Source organism: Phyllostomus hastatus, unplaced genomic scaffold (genome assembly GCF_019186645.2).
Source record: "Phyllostomus hastatus isolate PE091 unplaced genomic scaffold, TTU_PhHast_1.1 phas_scaffold_78, whole genome shotgun sequence".
Classification (NCBI taxonomy): domain Eukaryota; kingdom Metazoa; phylum Chordata; class Mammalia; order Chiroptera; family Phyllostomidae; genus Phyllostomus; species Phyllostomus hastatus.
In genome coordinates, this window is record NW_025334041.1 from 30,829,929 (window position 1) to 30,848,485 (window position 18,557).

The following is an 18,557-nucleotide window of genomic DNA, read 5'->3' on the forward strand; positions in this document are numbered from 1 at the left end:
TGCAGCCAGATCTTACTCTGCTTCAGTGTTTTATCACACAACAATGTCCATGTTTTGCAGCGGAGTGGCCTCCTTAGGCCTGTCCTCCGTGGAGCACATCACTCACAGCCTCCTGGGTCGCCCCCTGTCTCGGCAGCTGATGTCTCTTGTGGCAGGACTGCGGAATGGAGCCCTTTTACTCACGGGAGGAAAGGTACGAGGTGGAAATGTGCTCATTTTCATTAACTAGCAACTTTTCTTTCCTCTCTGGGTTTTGATCATGTTATATATAGTTATTAATACAAGATATGGAAAACTTTTCACTAATATTTTCGAGTGCCTGGTGTAGATATTGGGGAAGTGGTGATGACTCAGGTGATGCTCCCCCTGTCATTTTTCTGTATCAGTTGATACAATTGTATGGTTTTTGTTTTTTAGGATATTGATCGGGTTTGTGATAGGGTTGATTGATTTTTTAAATATTGAACCAGATTTATTCTTTTTATACATTGCAGAGCTCTTTTTGCTAATATTCTGTTGTGGACTTTTACGCCTAAGTTCATGAGAGATATTAGCCCATAGTTTTCTGTTTCCGTACCCTCTTTGTCTGGTTTTGCTGTCAGGGTAATAAAGAGTTGAGAGGTGTTACCTACTGTCCTGTTTTCTGAAAGAGATTATACAAAATTGGTGTTCATTCTTCCTTAAACGATAAAAGTGAAACCATCTGGGCCTGGAGATGTTTTTATCATTAACTTAATTATAAATTCAGTGTCCTTGTTTGTCAGTTTTATCTTGGCAGACATTTGGTAGTTTGTAGTTTTTGAGGAATTGTTCTATTTCTTCTAAATTGTCAAGTTTATGTGCATAAAATTGTTTGTAGTGTTTTCTTATTATCCTTTTAGTGACTATGGAATCTGTTGTGAAGTCGTTTCCTGATATTGGTGATTTGTGTCTCTCTCTCTTTTTTTCTTTTTTTTTTTTTTTCCTTAGGACACTCTCCATCACAGTTGACTTTATTGAAAGTGAAATTGCCAAATGAAGAGTCATAAAATTAGCTGGGAATTTGGACTTTTCTTGTAAAGTTTGTCATATAGAAGTTAATATACGGTGCTGTTTCACTCAAATCCAAAATATGTGGGTCCAGGGTTACGTGTATTTGCTTGGGCTGCCATCATAAAGTACCACAGACTGGGTGGCTTAAAAACAGAAATTTATTTTCTCATAGTTCTGGAAGCTAGAAGTCTGAGAGGAGAGTGTCAGCAAGATTGGTTCCTTCTGCAGAGACGATCTGTTCCAGATCTCTCTCATTGACTTGTAAGTGGTCATCTCCCTGAGTCTCCACCTTATCTCCTTTCTATATGTCTCTGTGTCCAAATTTCCTCTTCTTATAAGGATACCAGTATTGGATTAGGGCCCACCTAATGACTTCCTTTTAACTTGATTTCCTCTGTAAAGATCCTATCTCCAAATGTGGTCATATTCCACTGTACTGGGGGTTAAGACTTTAACATACAGATTTTTTTTTTTAATGTGTCTCTCTCTTTTTAAACTGTCAGTCCTTTTAGAGATTTCCTGACCTTTCACAAGGCCTGCAGTTTTATTATCTAGTAACAGTGTTGTTGCCAGGGTATAGTATAGTGTTTATGAGTCTTTGGGCTCTTTAAATTTTTGTTTATTGATTTTTAGAGAAACGGAGAGAGGAGGAGTGGGGTGGGGGGAGATTGAGAGATCACTTCGTTGTTCCAATTATTTGTGCATCTATTGGTTGTATCTTGTATCTTGTTTGTGCCCTGACAGGTGAATACACCCACAACCTTGGCGAATGGGGACGATGCTCTAACCAATTGAGCTAGCTGGCCAGGGATTCTTTGTGCTTTTTTTTTTCCAGTTCAAAATTTTAAGGCTTTGCCCTGGTTAGGGTAGCTTAGTAGATTGAGCACAGGCTGCAAACCAAAGAGCTACAGGTTTGATTCTCAGATGGGGCACATTCCTGGGTTGCAGGCCAGGTCCCCAGTAGTGGGTGTGTGAGAGGCAACCACACATTGATGTTTTCCTTCCCCTTTCTCCTTCCCTTCCCCTCCCTCTAAAAATAAATAAATAAAGTCTTAAAAAAAAAAGATGCTCCATTTGTGTAAAATTAATAAATTATCTTTACAAAAATTTTAGGCTTTTAAAATTTCTGTTCACTTTTAACTCCAACATAACTTAATTTTCCTGCTACTAGTCCAGTTGCTTTCTTCCAATTTTTATTGTAAAAAAGATATGTAGAAACTACTCCAATAAGTTTCATGAGTCTCCACACTGAGAAACTAGAAAAGAACGAACAAATTAAACCCAGTGTAAGCAGAAGAGAAATATTGGCTTGGCCAAAAAGTTTGTTTAGTTTTTTTTTCCTGTTCGATGGTTCTATTAGTGCTTCCTTGCCTTAACTTCATTTGAAACAAATTTGTTAGATTATATTGTGACAGCTGTCATATCAGCATGCATTTAAAAAAAAAACAAATTTGGTGCATTTTTGTGTAGCCATTTTAATAATGAAGAAGGAAATAAGCAACATTTTCGGTATATTGTGGTTTGTCATTTCAAGAAAGGTGAAAACACAACTGAAACGCAAAAAAGTTGGTGCAGTGTATAGAAGAAGGTGCTGTGACTGATTGAACATGTCAAAAGTGGTTTGCAGAGTTTCTTGGTACTATTGACATTTTGGCCAAATGATTCTTTGCTGTGGGGCTGTTTTATGCATTGGAAGGTGTGTAGCAGCACCCTGGCCTCTACCCACTAGAAGCCAATAGTGGGAGACAGCTGACATACTCAAAATATTCAAATCAATGAAGTTATTAGTGAAAATGAAAAATGTGTCTTTTATTTTATGGAAAAAAAACCAGACTTTTTGGTCAAACCAATAATAATTAGAGCAGAAATCAATGAATTGAAAATGTAATCAATGGAGAAAATACATGGAACTAAAATCTGCTTCTCTGAAAAGATTGAGGAAATTGATAAGCTTCTAGCCAAGCTAAGAAAAGAAAGAGAGGATCTGATGTGCAGCATGGTGGTTATAGGTAACGGTATTATACACCTGAGGTTGCTGAGAGAGCAGGTCTTAAATGTTCCCACCACGAAAAGAAAGGGTAATTGCGTGAGGGAGGGGTGACGGTGTTAATTACCTCTGTCCTGGTCGTCAGTTCGCAGTGTCTTAAGTGTGTCAGATCGTTGTGTTGTGTACCTTAAACTCACCCAAAGTCCTTATTTCACAATGATAGCCCAGTTAAGCTGGGGAAAAAGAATAAAGGAATTTTGAATTTATCATACGAGGCCATGATAGAATTTGCATTATTTTACTTTTACATATTTTTAATTTTAAGTGGAAATAGAGCACTCAGCAAAGTGTACAAATTATAAACCAAATGGATTGTTAAAAGTAACCCCCTGTGAATATGGATTACTAATATCTGAAAGAGGGAGAAAACCAATGTATATTAAAAAACTATAAAAACCTACCAATGTGTAGCCTTTCTATAGGGCACTATAGCAATTCATAGCAAAATTTTAAATATGTAAAACAAACAAAGGTTTTGATGTAATTGCACTTCTAGATATTATTCTAAACATATAACCTGCCAAATAAGTAAACTCAGATGTAGGTGTATATTTATTTTAGCTTTACTTGCAGTATTTAGACATTGGAAGCAGAGTGGATATACAGTTAAGAAGGCTTTTTGAATGTTGTGGTCCAGTGCATCCCACAGTGGCATTGCACTAGGGAGTGGACTCACTGCGTATTTGTTGATAAAGAGGACAGTGGTTTACTGTAAACTCCCATAAATACTGTAATCCCATCTTCCTAAATGCTCATAAGATGTATGTGGAATGCCTGTAAGGATGATACATCAAAACAATTGACAGAGGTTACTTCTGTGCAGTGGGATGATTACAGAAGACTTTTACCTTTCTCTACTAAGTATTTATAATTATTATGTATTTTTAATTGATCACGCTATTACAGTTGTTCCAGTTTTTTCCCCTCAACCCCCTTCTACCCAGCATCCCTCACTCCATCCAGCAATACCCCCTCCTTTGTTCATGTCCATGGGGCTTGCATATGAGTTCTTTGGCAACTCCATTTCCTATACTTGCTGTTAACGTCTCCCTGCCTACTCTGTACCTATCAATTTGTATTTCTTAATCCCTTCACCTTTTCCCCCATTCCCTCAGACCCACTTCCCACTGGCCACCATCCCAATGGTCTCCACATCTGTGATTCCATCTCTGTTCTGCTTGTTTGCTTAATTTGTTTTTTAGATTCAATTGTTGATCATTATGTATTTATTGCCATTTTAATATTTATAGCTTTGATCTTTTTTCCTAAAGTAAGTCCCTTTAACATTCCATATAATAATGATTTGGCAATAATAAATTCCTTTAACTTCACCTTGTCTGGGAAGCACTTTATCTGCCCTTCCATTCTAAATGATAACTTTGCTGGGTAGAATAATCTCTGTTGTAGGTCCTTGCTTTTCATCACTTTGAATATTTCTTGCCAGTACCTTCTAGTCTGCAAAGTTTCTTTTGAGAAATCAGCTGACAGTCTTATGGGAACTCCTTTGTAGGTAATTACCTGCTTTTCTCTTGCTGTTTTTAAGATCCTCTCTTTATCTTTAACCTTTGGCATTTTAATTGTGATATGTCTTGTTGTGGTACTCTTTGTATTCCATCTTGTTTGGGACTGTCTGTGCTTCCTGGACTTGAATGTCTATTTCCATCGCCGAATTAGGGAAATTTTCTTTCATTTTTTTAAAACAGGTTTCCAATTTCTTTTTCTCTTCCCCGTCTGGCACCCCCATGATGCAAATCACTTGAAGTTGTTCCAGAGCCTCCTTACACTATCCTCAATTTTTTGGAATCTTTTTTCTTCTTGCTACACTGATTGGATGTCTTTTTATTCCTTATGTTCCAAATTAGTTATTTGATTCTTGGCTTCCTTCACTGTGCTGTTTTTATTCTGTAAATTGCTCTTTATTTCAGTTAGTATATCCTTAATTTCTGCATGGGTCTTTTCTATACTGTCGAAGTCCCCACTGAGTTCCTTGGGCATCCTAATAACCAGTGTTTTCAACTCTGCATCTGATAGATTGCTTATCAACATTTTGTTTAGCTCTTTTTCTGGAGTTTTGATCTGTTCTTTCATTTGGGTCATGTTTCTTTGTCTCCTTATTTTGGCAGCCTCCCTGTGTTTGTTTCTGTGTATTAGGTAGAGCTGCTTTGACTCTGTGTCTTGATTGCTAGAGTGGTCGGTGATGCAGGCTGTGAAATAATTCACCAAGAAAGAAACTGCAGCGAGCAAAGTTTTATTTTACTTTCCCAAGAGAGGGAAGGGGCTGGTACAGAGACATGCACCAGCACTGAGGGGTGGGAACTTTGAGCTTTCATTGGATTATAAAAGGGTGAGGGGGTTGCTGTTATGTGCCCCCCTGGGCTGTTAGGGTTGTTGCAGCACAGGAGGTTTCGGGTGGTTTTGCATAAGCTGCAGTTTGCACCACTGTTATCTTCTGCCTTTGTCGTGGGGGATGGTTACATGTTCTGTTCTTGCTTTCCAGTAATTTCCAGTCCTGAGGATGTTATCTTAGAAGAATAAAATGTCTGTCTTATTTAACAAGGTCACAGGCCTGCTCAGCAAATGGTGCCACAATAGCAAAAGGCTCTGACTTTGTTTTCTTTGGTAGCATGGCCTAATGTAGTAGGTGTCCTGTAGGGTCCAGTGACACAGCCTCTCCTATATGCCAAGCTGTATACTCGAGACGCTCCCTCCGTATTGGCTGAGTTACTCCCTCATCTTGTAGATGAGTCTTGATTGCTGTCAGCAGGTCAGTGGGAGGACTGGGATGAATGGGAGACAGCTGGTAGGACTGGCTGTGACCCCTGGCCAGCCACTGCCTCCCTCTGTGGCTTGTGGAAGTGATGAAGTGGTCCTCCCACGTGGTCGACGTGGTCTGTAACTGTCTGCTGGGTGCGCAGGCCCTGGGTTTTCCCGGATGATGTAGGCCAAGTTGAGCCTCCACCTGTGTTCTGTCTGGGGCCCTGTGGTGTAAGCTGTAAGCAATCTGCAGATGGCTGCTGCTAGTGCCAAGCCTGGGGCCACTCTGAGTGGTGAGGGGTGGGGAGGCTGGGCTCAGCTGTTGCTTGTTTGAGCAGATAAAGATCTGAAGCCTGCACCTACCCCAGCCCTTCATATGGGAAAGCCACTGTTACCAGGGTGGGAGGGTTGCTTGGGTGGGCCGGTAAGTTGGATGGGGCAGACCCTTAGGTAATTGTCAGGGTGGGGCTTACCTTGTGAGTCAGGTTGAAAGACATTCAGATATGGTGCCACCTCACTGTGGCTTTGGTGGAGAGGGCTCAGAAAATGTAAGATAGCCAGTCTCTGCAGTTCTGTCTGGGAGGAAGCTGTCCCCCAGCTGTCACCATAATGCCATACACTTCAGTTCCCTCCCCCCCGCCCATACTGCTGGTGCCCTTCAAGCTGCTGCCCCGGTGCTGGAGACCAGAGGGAGTGAGTCTGTGTAAGTCTGTGCGCTGTGCAATCATTGTGTTAACCTTATGGTTATATAACATTTGAATCTTGCTGTTAATGCTAAGAAGATGGAACCTCCTGGTTTTTTGTAGAATATTATGTGTTTTCTTGGCTAGACTTGAGTACTTAGAAAACAGTTTTTTCCTACTTATACAGCAGTGGGATTTGCCCTTTTACAACGTCCTGAACCCACATTTTCACTCCTTCCCATTAATTTACTTGATGTTAAATGTGACTCACCATGATGTGATGCTAGGGTTCCAGTGATGTGGGTTCCCTCAGCTTTATTGAGCTGTAGTTGTCATACAACATTATGTCATGCATATTTGATTGATGAGGCTTAATTTTTGTGGTTGCCACAGTGACAAGACCTTTTTCTGTGACTGAATATATTGAGAGTTCTTATGAATTAACTATTTTGTAGGGAAGTGGAAAATCAACTTTAGCCAAGGCAGTCTGTAGAGAAGCATTTGACATACTGGATGCCCATGTGGAGATAGTTGACTGTGAAGCTTTGCGAGGTATGAACACTGTACGTAACTCCCTTTTTGGGTAGAAAGACAGAAATGTTATTACTTAATGCTGTGAACTTAATAAATTACAACTATCTAATTTGAAACTCCTTAGAAATTTTAAATCTTTGTCCAGCTTTCTAATGTTTTAATAAATTTTTGAAAACTCTCCATAGTTAATGGAAGCCTATTTTTTTCTAGCCAAAACTCTTAGAATATTTTCCTGGAAATGCCACCCCGAGAAAGTTTGAGTTTAGAATGTACACTGATGGGTATGACCTGTCCCTGCATTGCTGTGGGAGACTGGCAGAGTGGTGCCAGGCGGGGGGCGGTGAGTGGGTCTGGGCGGCAGAACGGAGAATTACAGTTGGCCGCATGCACGTCTGTGCTTTTAAAAGTCTTCGACGTTGTCATCTGTTCAACAGAGAAAATGACTAGAAATATTTTACCCTGAGTAGTTATTTTTCTTCCCTTGGTTACCACTGCCCTATCATCCCAACTCGCCATTTTACTTTCAGGTATTTTTTTAGTCTAGTATATGATAAGAAACTACGAAACAACCTTGGAAAACCCACTATCTCGTATGCTGTTAAGGTGGTTTTGGAGAGATTGCCCATCTCTCAGTCCTGTTTGAGGCTTCATGCGAAAATTTTGTTTTAGAGCTAAATAACAGGAACTCTTTACATTGGCTTATGAGTTGGTATATTTTCTGTTCTTTGAAAATTAAAACTTTGGTCTATGGCCATACCACCCTGAATGCACCCGATCTCATCTGAAAATTAAAACTTTGTAATTCAGTGGGAAGTTTAAAACCAAATTTATGATTCAAATATAGCAACTCTAGGGTCATTTGTTTTAATGTTATCTGAAGCTTGATCTCCTATTCTCATTTACGTTTTCCCACAACCCGCTTCCATTTTACTATTTTGTTTTAAGCCATCTGAAATTCTGTATAGCATGAGGCTAGGTATAGATACATACATACAGAAATTGCAGTAACATATTCCTTTTTTATAAAATTCAGTACTTAGTCCTTCAATGTGGTATTAATGAAACCATATACATGATTAACAAATTTTAACGATTGGCATTTAACAAACTGTGTATCGAATCTTCATAGTTGAGTCAATATTGAGCTTTTCTAATGCTTTCAAAAGGTCGGTCTGAACTTCCCTAATCCTGAAATAACATTAAACCACTTAAAATCTTCTGTCTTAAGGAAAAAGGCTTGAAAACATACAAAAAACCTTAGAGGCAGCTTTCTCGGAGGCAGTGTGGCGGCAGCCTGCAGTTGTTCTGCTGGATGACCTGGATCTCCTGGCCGGCAGGCCGGCCCCGCCGGAGCAGGAGCACGGCCCTGAGGCGGTGCAGAGCCAGCGGCTGGCACATGGTAATGGCAGCGCACCCTCTCTCTGGCTTCAGGCCTTTCTCTCTTACAGCGTTTCTGGTCTTAGTGGTGAATCCGCTCTCTTCAGAGAATAGACTATATCTATGCTATGTGTTGCTTTTGAGCTTCTGGTAGCATTCTACACTTGTTTTGTGTTAGCAACATTGGTGGAAGAAGGGCAGTGTGAAGAGTCTGCAACTTCGTGCCAGTCTTTGGGGCCTGTTCACTCTCCTGTACTGATTAGAAATTGCTTAATTGTACAGATTTACTCTAGCTTTGTTCATTTGACAAATATTTGTCTAAAGCTTGTGCACAGTCTGTGTTTTCAAAGTCCAGGAGAAGAGAGAAAAGTAAACAGAAGGTTTGTAGTTCGGAATATTAATAATAATGATAGCTGCCATGTGTTCAGTGCCCTTTCTGGGCTAGGGACTGGCTTTGTACTGTACACACAGAAGTTCTCCTAGTTTTTCAGGTGGGTAAATAGAAATGAAAGAATAGGTCATTTTGACCAGGGTGACATAACTAGGAGGTGGTCTGGTATCCTCTGGAGTATTACAGGATACTAGGGGAGCACATACCCAAAACTGGGTGTGGTATGGGGGTTGAAGAGTTATCAGGGAAGGCTTCTTGGAAGAGTTGATAACTGAGGTGAGTTATTTTTTAATTTTTTAAAAAAGATTTTTATTTATTTTGAGAAAGAGGGAGAGAGACATCAGTGTGTGATTGCCTCTTGTGTGCCCCCAATTGGGGACCTGGCCTGCAACCCAGACATGTGCCCTGACTGGGAATCGAACCAGTGACTCTTTGGTTTGCAGGCCAGTGCTCAATCACTGAGCCACCCCAGCCAGGGCCTGAGATGAGTTTTGATGGAGGAGTAGAAATTAGTGTGAAGCAGCTTCATGCTAATGAGGAACCAAAGGAAGTGTCTGCAGGCAAAGGCACAGGTACAAGAATCATGCTGTTACAGAATAACTCATGACTGGGGCTGAGAATTCAAGAAGAGGACTGGGTCAGGGGCACTGGAAGCTTTGGCAGCATTTAGCTGCCTCAAAGTTCTTGAGAGTGAAAATAGATACAAAATGCAACCTCAGTGGCTCGGTTATATAAACTGGTGTTAGTCTCACATTTCCAAGCCTATAGCACTTTCAAGGCCTGTTAGTGTGGTGTCGAAGGGCATGCTGCCTGTGTCTGCCTCAGGACTCAGACATATGCTCCTAATGCCTGGTTCTGGTTTGACCTCATGCCAACCAAACTTACAAGGCTTGGGGTGGAAAGAGATTGTTCAAGAGGTCAGGAATATGAGCTACATTTTGCTTTATTAACAGAACACAATGTGGACATTTATCATCCTTCCATAATACTTATTTCAGAGACTCCTTTTCATTTACTTGACAAGATCCAGTAGTCAGAAACCTTACTAGGCATTGTTCTGAGCATACAGTGCCTCCTGTGCCCCCTCTATTAGATTGGTTAGAGCCTGGCCAAAAATTTTAGGTCCTTAGTAGATGAATGAATGAATAAATGAATGAATGAATTTTTAAAAGGTATGAAGGAGCCTAACCATTCATACTCTGACTTAAAGCACGACTTTAGGTTATTATTTTTAATGAATGTATAATTTAAACTTCTTATGTTTATATTGACTAAGCTTTTAACACTATATTGTTTAATTCTAGCTTTGAACGATATTTTGAAAGAGTTTATTTCCATGGGAAGTTTGGTTGCGCTGATTGCCACAAGCCAGTCTCAGCATTCTCTCCATCCTTCACTTGTTTCTGCTCAAGGAATTCACACATTTCAGTGTGTCCACCATATTCAACCTCCTGATCAGGTAACATGCTGCTTTGGAAGGTTGTTGAAATGTATCCTTTATGTGAACTATTTTTGAGTTTTATTAATTATTTGTGGCTTTAAACTTAATGCTTATGTTAATATTTTAAAAGGTGGCATTTGATGCATATTATGTTTAGATACAATTTCCATTCATAACTGTCTGAAATGTTACTTTGTACTTTCCAAGGAAATGGCTTTTTTGAAAACAGCATTTCTTCTTTTTTTAAACTAAAGTTTTCTTTTTTCCAATTCCATTTAAAAAGGAACAAAAACCCTAAGAATTCTGAATTGTTTCAGTTTTTCATTGGTGAAATCAGTAAATACACCATAGAAATTAGAATTTTTTCAGCCTCATTGAGGTATAGATGACAAAACTGCACGTATTTAAAGTATACAACATGATGATTTGATACACATTGTGAAATATTTACTACAATATCTTAATTAACACACCACCTCACATAATTGCTTTTCTTTTTAAATATTTTATTTTTTATTTTAGAGAGAGGGAAGGGAGGGAGAGAGTGGATAAGAAACATCGACGCGTGAGAGAAACATCAATTGGTTGCCTTCTTTATGCGCCTCAGGCAACCGAGGCTGCAACCCAGCCATGGCCCTGACTGGGAATCAAACTGGCGACCTTTCGGTTCTCGGGATGATGCTCCAACCAACTGAGCCACACTGTCTGGGGCAGTAATTATCTTTTTTAAGCATTTTTTCTTAATGAGAAAGAGCAGTGAGATTGCAAATAGATCTACTTTAAAAATTCAATTAACTGATTTTATTTTTTTACCAGCACGGATATTCTGTACCCACTACAATTCCACATCCAGTTCCAACATGTTACTCTTTCCCTCACACCACTAAGCAATTCTTGGACACAAGCTGGGTGCCCTACACAATTCAACTCAATTCTTTTATTTATTTTTTGTATTTTATTTAGTCTTTCTTTCTTTCTTTCTTTCTTTCTTTCTTTCTTTCTTTATTTATTTATTTTGCTTTACCTTTTAGACTCCTTTTACCCCCTCCCTCCAGCAGTCACCACACTCTAATACTGTTTACCTGGAGATGGGTCAGACCCCACAGGTTAAGGGCTCAGTCCCCCCAGACAGCCCTCCACTTCAGACACAATTTCAAGTCTGGGCTGTTACCTGCACTTCTAACTGGGTAAAACAGAGGTTCCCACAGCCCCCTCCTTGGGGACCCCTCCTCGATTAATGTGCTGGGGCAGCTCACACAATTCAAGACACTGGTTTACTCACTATACCGGTGTGTTACAGAGGATGTTAAAGGGTATGAGTCAACAGCCAGATGAAGAGACACATAGGGTGAGGTCCTGTCCTCCTAAAAGAGCTTCTGCCCTATGGATTTTGGGGCCCAGCACCTTGGCACATGGAAGTATCTGATTCACCAACTCAGAGGCTCTCTGAACCCCCTCCTTTGGACTGTTTTGGAGGCTTCATTACATTGATGTGATTGATTAAATCATTGACCATTGGCAGTTGATTCAGCCTCCAGCTTCTCTTCCCCTCTGGGGAGTCAGGAGATGGGTCTGAAAATTTCAACCTCTGTTTATGGTTGCTTCCCCTGGCAACCAGCCCCTATCTTTAGGTGCTTTCCAAAATCACCTTGTTAACATAAATTCAGGTGTGATTAAAAGGGATTTTTTATTATAATATCAAGACACCTCCTGGCTGGCGTAGCTCAGTGGATTGAGTGCAGCGGCGAACCAAAGCATCTCAGGTTTGATTCCCAGTCAGGGTACATGCCTGGGTTGCAGGCCACGGCCCCCAGCAACTGCACATTGATGTTTCTCTCTCTCTCTTTCTCCCGCCCTTCCCTCTCTCAAAATAAATAAATAAAATCTTTAAAAAAATTTTTTAAAAGAAGAGTACAATGAAGGCAACAACAGAATGTTAAAAAAAAGAGACACCTTTATCATTCTTATCACTTAGGAAATTCTAAGGGCTGTAGGGAATCTGTGCCAGAAAAAGAGACAAAGACCAAATATATATTTCATATTATAAATCACAGAATCACAAGTACATATGGCATGTTGTCTCCTTTAGGCACTCAAGTTCATGATGGTTTTAGTGGCAGTGGCACATCTGGGACTGGCAAGCACATTTTAACTTCTTACTTAAAATTCTTACCTAGCATCTACCCTGAATACTCAGACCCTGTGCTAATTGACTGTTACTGAAGAATAAAGTATTATACCTATTATTAAACACAATGGAATGATAGTAGTATAGTGGTATTGGTCATTGAACATGTTTTTAGAAGTAAGTTTTATAGGAACAAAAAAAAAACACAGTAACCAGATTTTACTAAAAAGGCTTCTTACTGGAGGAAGAAATAGCAATCATTTATCAGTATTTATTTTTATAACTTACTAGATATAACTGAAGAAAAATTATTTATTATAAAATGTACAGTTTGCTCACTTTTAACATGTGTATGTACCATGACACCATCACCACAGTTAGGGCAGCAAACACCTCCCTCACTCCCGGATGTTTCCTGGTGCCCCTTTGCCGCCCCTCCCTCCCCCACTCTGCGCAGGGATAACCACCAGAGTGCTTCCCGCCACTGTAGGTGATGCTGGCCTGGTAGTTCTCAAAGTATATGCACTAAATATACAGCCGAGCAAAATTAGAAATTTGATTTTTTTTTCTTCAGGAACAAAGACATGAAATTCTGCATAATGTAATAAAAAATAAACTGGACTGTGACATAAACAAGTTCACTGATCTTGACCTGCAACGTATAGCTAAAGAAACTGAAGGGTTTGTGGCTAGAGATTTTACGGTGCTTGTGGATCGAGCCATACATTCTTGTCTCTCTTATCAAAGTATATCCACCAGGGAAGGTATGTTTTACTATTAAAACCAAAATTTGGAATCTTTATTCCGTGATGTAGAAATGTAATTGTAATAAAGCGAGCATTAAATATATTCCATTAAAGTATTCAAATACATAGTTATTTCAGTAGAAGATTGACATTACTAGCTAAGTTAATTGACATATTTTGAAAATTCATATACAGATAGGACGACCAAAAGTAGTTTTGTTCATTTTTAAACAGAATTAGTTTTAACAACACTGGACTTCCAAAAGGCTCTCCAAGGATTTATTCCTGCATCTCTGCGAAACGTCAACCTGCATAAACCTCAGGACCTGGGCTGGGACAAGATCGGTGGGTTACACGAAGTGCGGCAGATACTCATGGACACTATCCAGTTACCAGCCAAGGTACTTAAAAAAATCCAGTACTCCCAGACGAACCGCAGAGTCGTTGGCTTTGGCTCCCTGTGTTGGCTTCCCCAGTCTCAGTTCGATCTAACAGGTATTTACTTAGTTACCAGAGAAGAGTCTCGCACTGCTTTTAGTACACTAACAGGTTTTTAAAGTATTTGTTATACTCCTTGCCCATAAGAATCCTATAAGGAAAACTGGGGTGATAGTTACAGTAAATACATTTTGATGTAGATTTCGTAACTCTTATATTTTGCTGGGCGTGTACCAAAGCAGAACAAGCTGTCAGCTGGGATTTGAACAGAAATAGATGGGAATCAGCCGGGAAGTGCAAGAGTCATCTCGGTCACAGAACAGATGGATAAGCCCGATTTCCATACTCTGGGTGGCAGTCCTGAAGGCGGGGTTATCAGGCAGCACAGACCCAGCAGATGGCAGGACACAGGGAGCGAGTGTAGGTCGCTCTTTAAATCAGAAGGTCGAGTCTAGGGGTTAGTGTGCTTGAATCGGAAACCTGAGAGAAGGATCACTGCCTGAGGTCAGGGACCTGCACAGAGGAGAGAGATGGGGAAGGACCTTAGCAGAATTAGATGGGAGATTTCACTGTTATTACCCAAGCTTTTCTACCATTTTCTTTCTTTGAATATACATAGCTGTCATATGAATAGAGGGCAGTGTCCTTGTGAAAAGATTGGTTTTAATTTTCTTAATGCAATACTTTTATAATGTTAATTAAACAGGAAAAAATGGAAAAAATTTGATGCGGCTACATAGATTTTATGTAGAATGTGTGCTATGGTCCAGCTGAGAAAAATCTGAGGTAGTTCGCTTGAGTCCATTTTCCATCATTGCTCTGTAATAGAGGTGGCAGTTACTGCCATCTGAATACTTTCTTCTGTACATTGATATTTGGCTGCTGCTTAGTCATTCATTTCGGACCTGAGCTCTTGGTCACACTTTCGTGTTTTCCAGTACCCAGAGTTATTTGCGAACTTGCCCATACGACAGAGAACAGGAGTGCTGCTGTACGGGCCTCCTGGGACAGGGAAAACCCTGCTCGCTGGAGTCATTGCACGAGAGAGTGGGATGAATTTTATCAGCGTCAAGGTATGTTGTGCATTTCTCTTTTTTCTTTTTTTACTGATATAGTGTTTATGTGACATTAATTAACCATTGAGCAATTCAAAGCATTGAATGCCGTCACAATACTGTGTGACTGTTCCTTCTTTCTAGTTTCTAAACTCTCCATCCCATTCCCCATTCCCTCCTTCCCCCAGCAACCACTGATTTGCTTTCTGTCTCATGGATTTGCCTGTTCTGGACATGTCATATAGAAGGAATTATATGTCACGCAACAGGCTTCTGTCCCTTAACATAATATGTTCAATGTTCATCCAAGTTGTAGCGCGTACTGTAGTCCTTTTACGCCTGAACAATATTCCTTTGTATGGGTGTGGCACAATATGTGTATGTGTCATCATTGCTAAACATTTAGGTTGTTTTCACCTTTTGACTGTTACAAATAATGCTGCTCTAAATTGTGTACAAATTTGTGTGTAGACATGTTTTCATTTCTCTTGAATATCTATACCTTGGAGTGTAACTGCTGAGTGATAGGGTGATTCTATGTGTAGCTTTTTGAGAAACCCGAGACTGTTTTTCACCGTGACTGCACCATTTTGTTCTCACCAGCATGCCTGAGGGTCTCTCTCCACATTCCCGCCAACACCATTTATGTCTCTTGATTGTGGGTTTTATATTTGGAAAACTAGTAGGAACAGTGACCCATTTATTAAAGCTGTGAGGCACATTGAATAATGAGCCACCTCTCTTGTAGGGCTCACTGTGTTTCTGCTCAAGGCAAATCTTCATGCATTATACATAGAATTACACATAAATAATCAGAGAGCGAAGAGCACACTGTACTTGAAGGGAGAAGAAAACCTAGAAGATTAGGGGCTGGAGAGCACACTGAGGCGGGAGGCTGGGTTTTTACGGTTCTGTCATTTGTTGGCCGTGTTTCTCCTTCACTTGTGTCACACTAGGTCTAAGTGTTTTCAGATACCAGGTGAGTGTGGTAATTAAGGGACATGCTAGCATGTCTCATAGGCCATGGGTAGGCCTCATAGCCCACTAGTCTGGGGTATGATTTCTTTGTTGTGTGGGTTCAGGGTCCAGCAAGGTTAGTATACCAAAGTGTGGTTACATTGCAGGCATATATTGTGACGTGATTCATATATAACCTGAAAGCCCGTGCAGTAAATTCACGATCCAGTTAACGCCTACCCTTCTTTCATCATGTGAATTGTTGTGAGCTGGTTTCATGGCAATAATGGAGAAACACTATAATGTTTACAATTTCCTGTCTTCTTTTTTCTGGATTCTGGAATAACTGTGACCATGTTCTTCTTTTTGCTTGTCATTAGAATATAGTTCCACTATTTTTAAAAAGACATAATTTTCGAGATTAAAACTTGTGATAATTGTTGTATTTTAGATTGTTCCATCAGGGAGGACATCTTACCCCTTTAGTAAATCCCCAAATCATGATTCGGGGTGAGTTCTCCGTGGAAAGGTTTCAGTAGCAAGCTCCAGCTCCGGGGCTGGGGCAGGGCCAGTCCCCGGAGGTGTGCTCCCAGGACAGGGTCCTTGCACTGACACCAGTGTGCTGCTGCCTAGTCCCCCATGTTTGGCCTTAGTTGTTTCTTGTTCCATCCTCTGTAGTTCTCTGATTGTGTTAAGGAAATCTAATTAAATGCTGGTATATTAATAGATATGTAGATGGCTGTGTATTAGATATTCTTGATTTGGGTCACATATACTGATCAGTATTTGGTCTTTTTGAGGTAATAATTTTTCACTGGAGATCACTTTAGGGCCTATTCAGTTTTTTGTTTTAAATTTTAAGATCCCAATTTAAAATACTGTCCTTATTATTGATTTTGTTATATGTAGTAAAGTTTGTTTTAGATTGCATATTCTTCAACTTCTGTACAAATAAACTGGCCTCAGTAATTGAAGATGCTGATTAAAGTAATTCATCTTATTACATATTTTTTGGAATTTCCAAAGATTTGAGAAAGATGGAATGTTTTCCCTTTGTAAACCATTCACTGCTTTACTAAACAAGTAATTACTCAGCACTTACACAGTCAGTGTGTGATACACCGTCGGCTGGTGGTGGATGCTGATGAGGAAGGCGAGCAGGGTCAGGAGGTGCACAGTCACTTCCCTGGGCTGGGTCACAGAGGGGGTCGTCCGTGAGGCCTTTCTGAGGACCTGGCGTTGGGTCGGAGATCTACGTGGAACAAACCAGTGGGCCATGAGACTGTCTGGGGGCAGATGTTATAGGCAGAGGAGACCAGGGTGGGACTTGTGGTGTGATATTTATTCCAGCCACATAATTTTAAATGTGTTTGAGACATTTATTTAATCATTAAAATTTTTTCATGACTGCATTTAGACTTAGTCTTAAACAAAAATTATATTTCATTTTTAAAAAATTTTATCTTACTCTTATTTAATTTTATTTTATCTAATAGGGGCCGGAGTTACTCAGCAAATATATTGGAGCAAGTGAACAAGCTGTTCGGGATATTTTTATTAGGTTGGTTACCTATGAGTGTTTTTTAAGCCGCTGACTCTATTATCTATCAATCAATGTTGTTAGGTCTTCATTTGTTTTTGTTTGTGGGTTTTTTTGTTTTGTTTTGTTTTAGAACTAATATTTTAGACCTGTGATTTATGTGGAGAACAAAGATTCTGTTTCACTGAATACCACTTAAATATAAAACATTTTCAGTATTGAGTTTTGGAAATTGTTTGGTTTTATGTTTACAATAGAAATATTCCTGAAGTGTTCAAAGTGGAATCATAAGTGGTCATTCAAAAGACTCTCCAAGTAGATCCTAGTATGAAGCACATAATCACTCTAGTTTATCTTTTTTAAACTAAGATTCCACATGGCCAACTTAATTAAAATAGAGTATAGCTATTGCTGCATTTATATAAAATACATATGAATAAGAAACTGATATTTAAGAATCAAGATAATTATTTAAATATCAGATTATAGGGAGTTTTCAAATTAAAGCTACTTTATTCTAAAATTTTATTATAAAATAAGCCATTAGAAGAATATATGTAATATACATATATATTTTGAAGAAAAATCATGAACTCTTGTATATCCACCACCCAATTTAAGAAATGAACATTATCAGGAATGCATTATTATTTAATAGATAGACAGTCCACATACTGACAAAAGGGTCAGTTTACCAGGAAGATAGTACAATTCTAAAATTGTTTCTGTCTAATACGATAGCTTCAAAATATTTAAGGCAAAAATTGACAAAACTGCAAGAGAAATTCACAAATCCACCTTCATAGTAGGATTTTAACACAGATCTCAGTAGTTTGGTTGAGAGTTTTAAAAGTAAAAATTTAGAAGATTGAAACAGTATATTCTACAAGATTGATCTAAGCATGTTTAGAACATGTACCCAGCAACTAGAGAATATTTATTCTTTTCAAGCACACCTGGAACATACTCGAAAACTGGCCATATGCCAGTCCATAAATAGCAATAGCAGTAAGTTTCAAAGAAACAGTATCATTACAGATTCTATTTTCTGAAAACACAAGTTAAAATAAAAGGATAATCCCCTCCCATTCATTTAGATATTTAAAAAATAAACACTCTTCTAAATTTATGGGTTGAAGAGGAAATGTAAGATACTCAGCACTATTAAATAATAATGAAAATTCTATTAAAATTATCAGATGCTGCACAACTTATTTCAAGAAAAACTTATAGCCTTAAATGCTCATTTTAAAAAAATTACTGAAAGTTGATGAGTAGGTATCCATCTCATGAAATTAGGGAAGTATAGGGGACTTCCAGCAAGATGGAGGCATAGGTGGACGCACCGTACCTCCACGCACAACCAAAATTGGAACAACAATGATTTGGAGGCAGAATAACACCCAGAACTGACAGAAAATTTATCTGAATGGA

At 39.3% G+C, this 18,557-nt stretch overlaps 1 protein-coding gene across 2 annotated transcripts in view; it reads left to right on the plus strand.

Moving 5' to 3' along the window:
• Positions 1 to 18,557, plus strand: part of PEX1 (peroxisomal biogenesis factor 1) — a 48,251-nt gene that overhangs the window by 15,055 nt on the left and 14,639 nt on the right. For both annotated transcript variants that reach the window (XM_045827641.1, XM_045827642.1), the window contains exons 10-17: positions 61 to 193; positions 6,972 to 7,068; positions 8,279 to 8,449; positions 10,123 to 10,277; positions 12,962 to 13,151; positions 13,368 to 13,534; positions 14,510 to 14,644; positions 17,080 to 17,144. In XM_045827641.1, the coding sequence (XP_045683597.1) occupies positions 61 to 193; positions 6,972 to 7,068; positions 8,279 to 8,449; positions 10,123 to 10,277; positions 12,962 to 13,151; positions 13,368 to 13,534; positions 14,510 to 14,644; positions 17,080 to 17,144 (1,113 nt within the window). The remainder of the gene's footprint in view (positions 1 to 60; positions 194 to 6,971; positions 7,069 to 8,278; positions 8,450 to 10,122; positions 10,278 to 12,961; positions 13,152 to 13,367; positions 13,535 to 14,509; positions 14,645 to 17,079; positions 17,145 to 18,557) is intronic.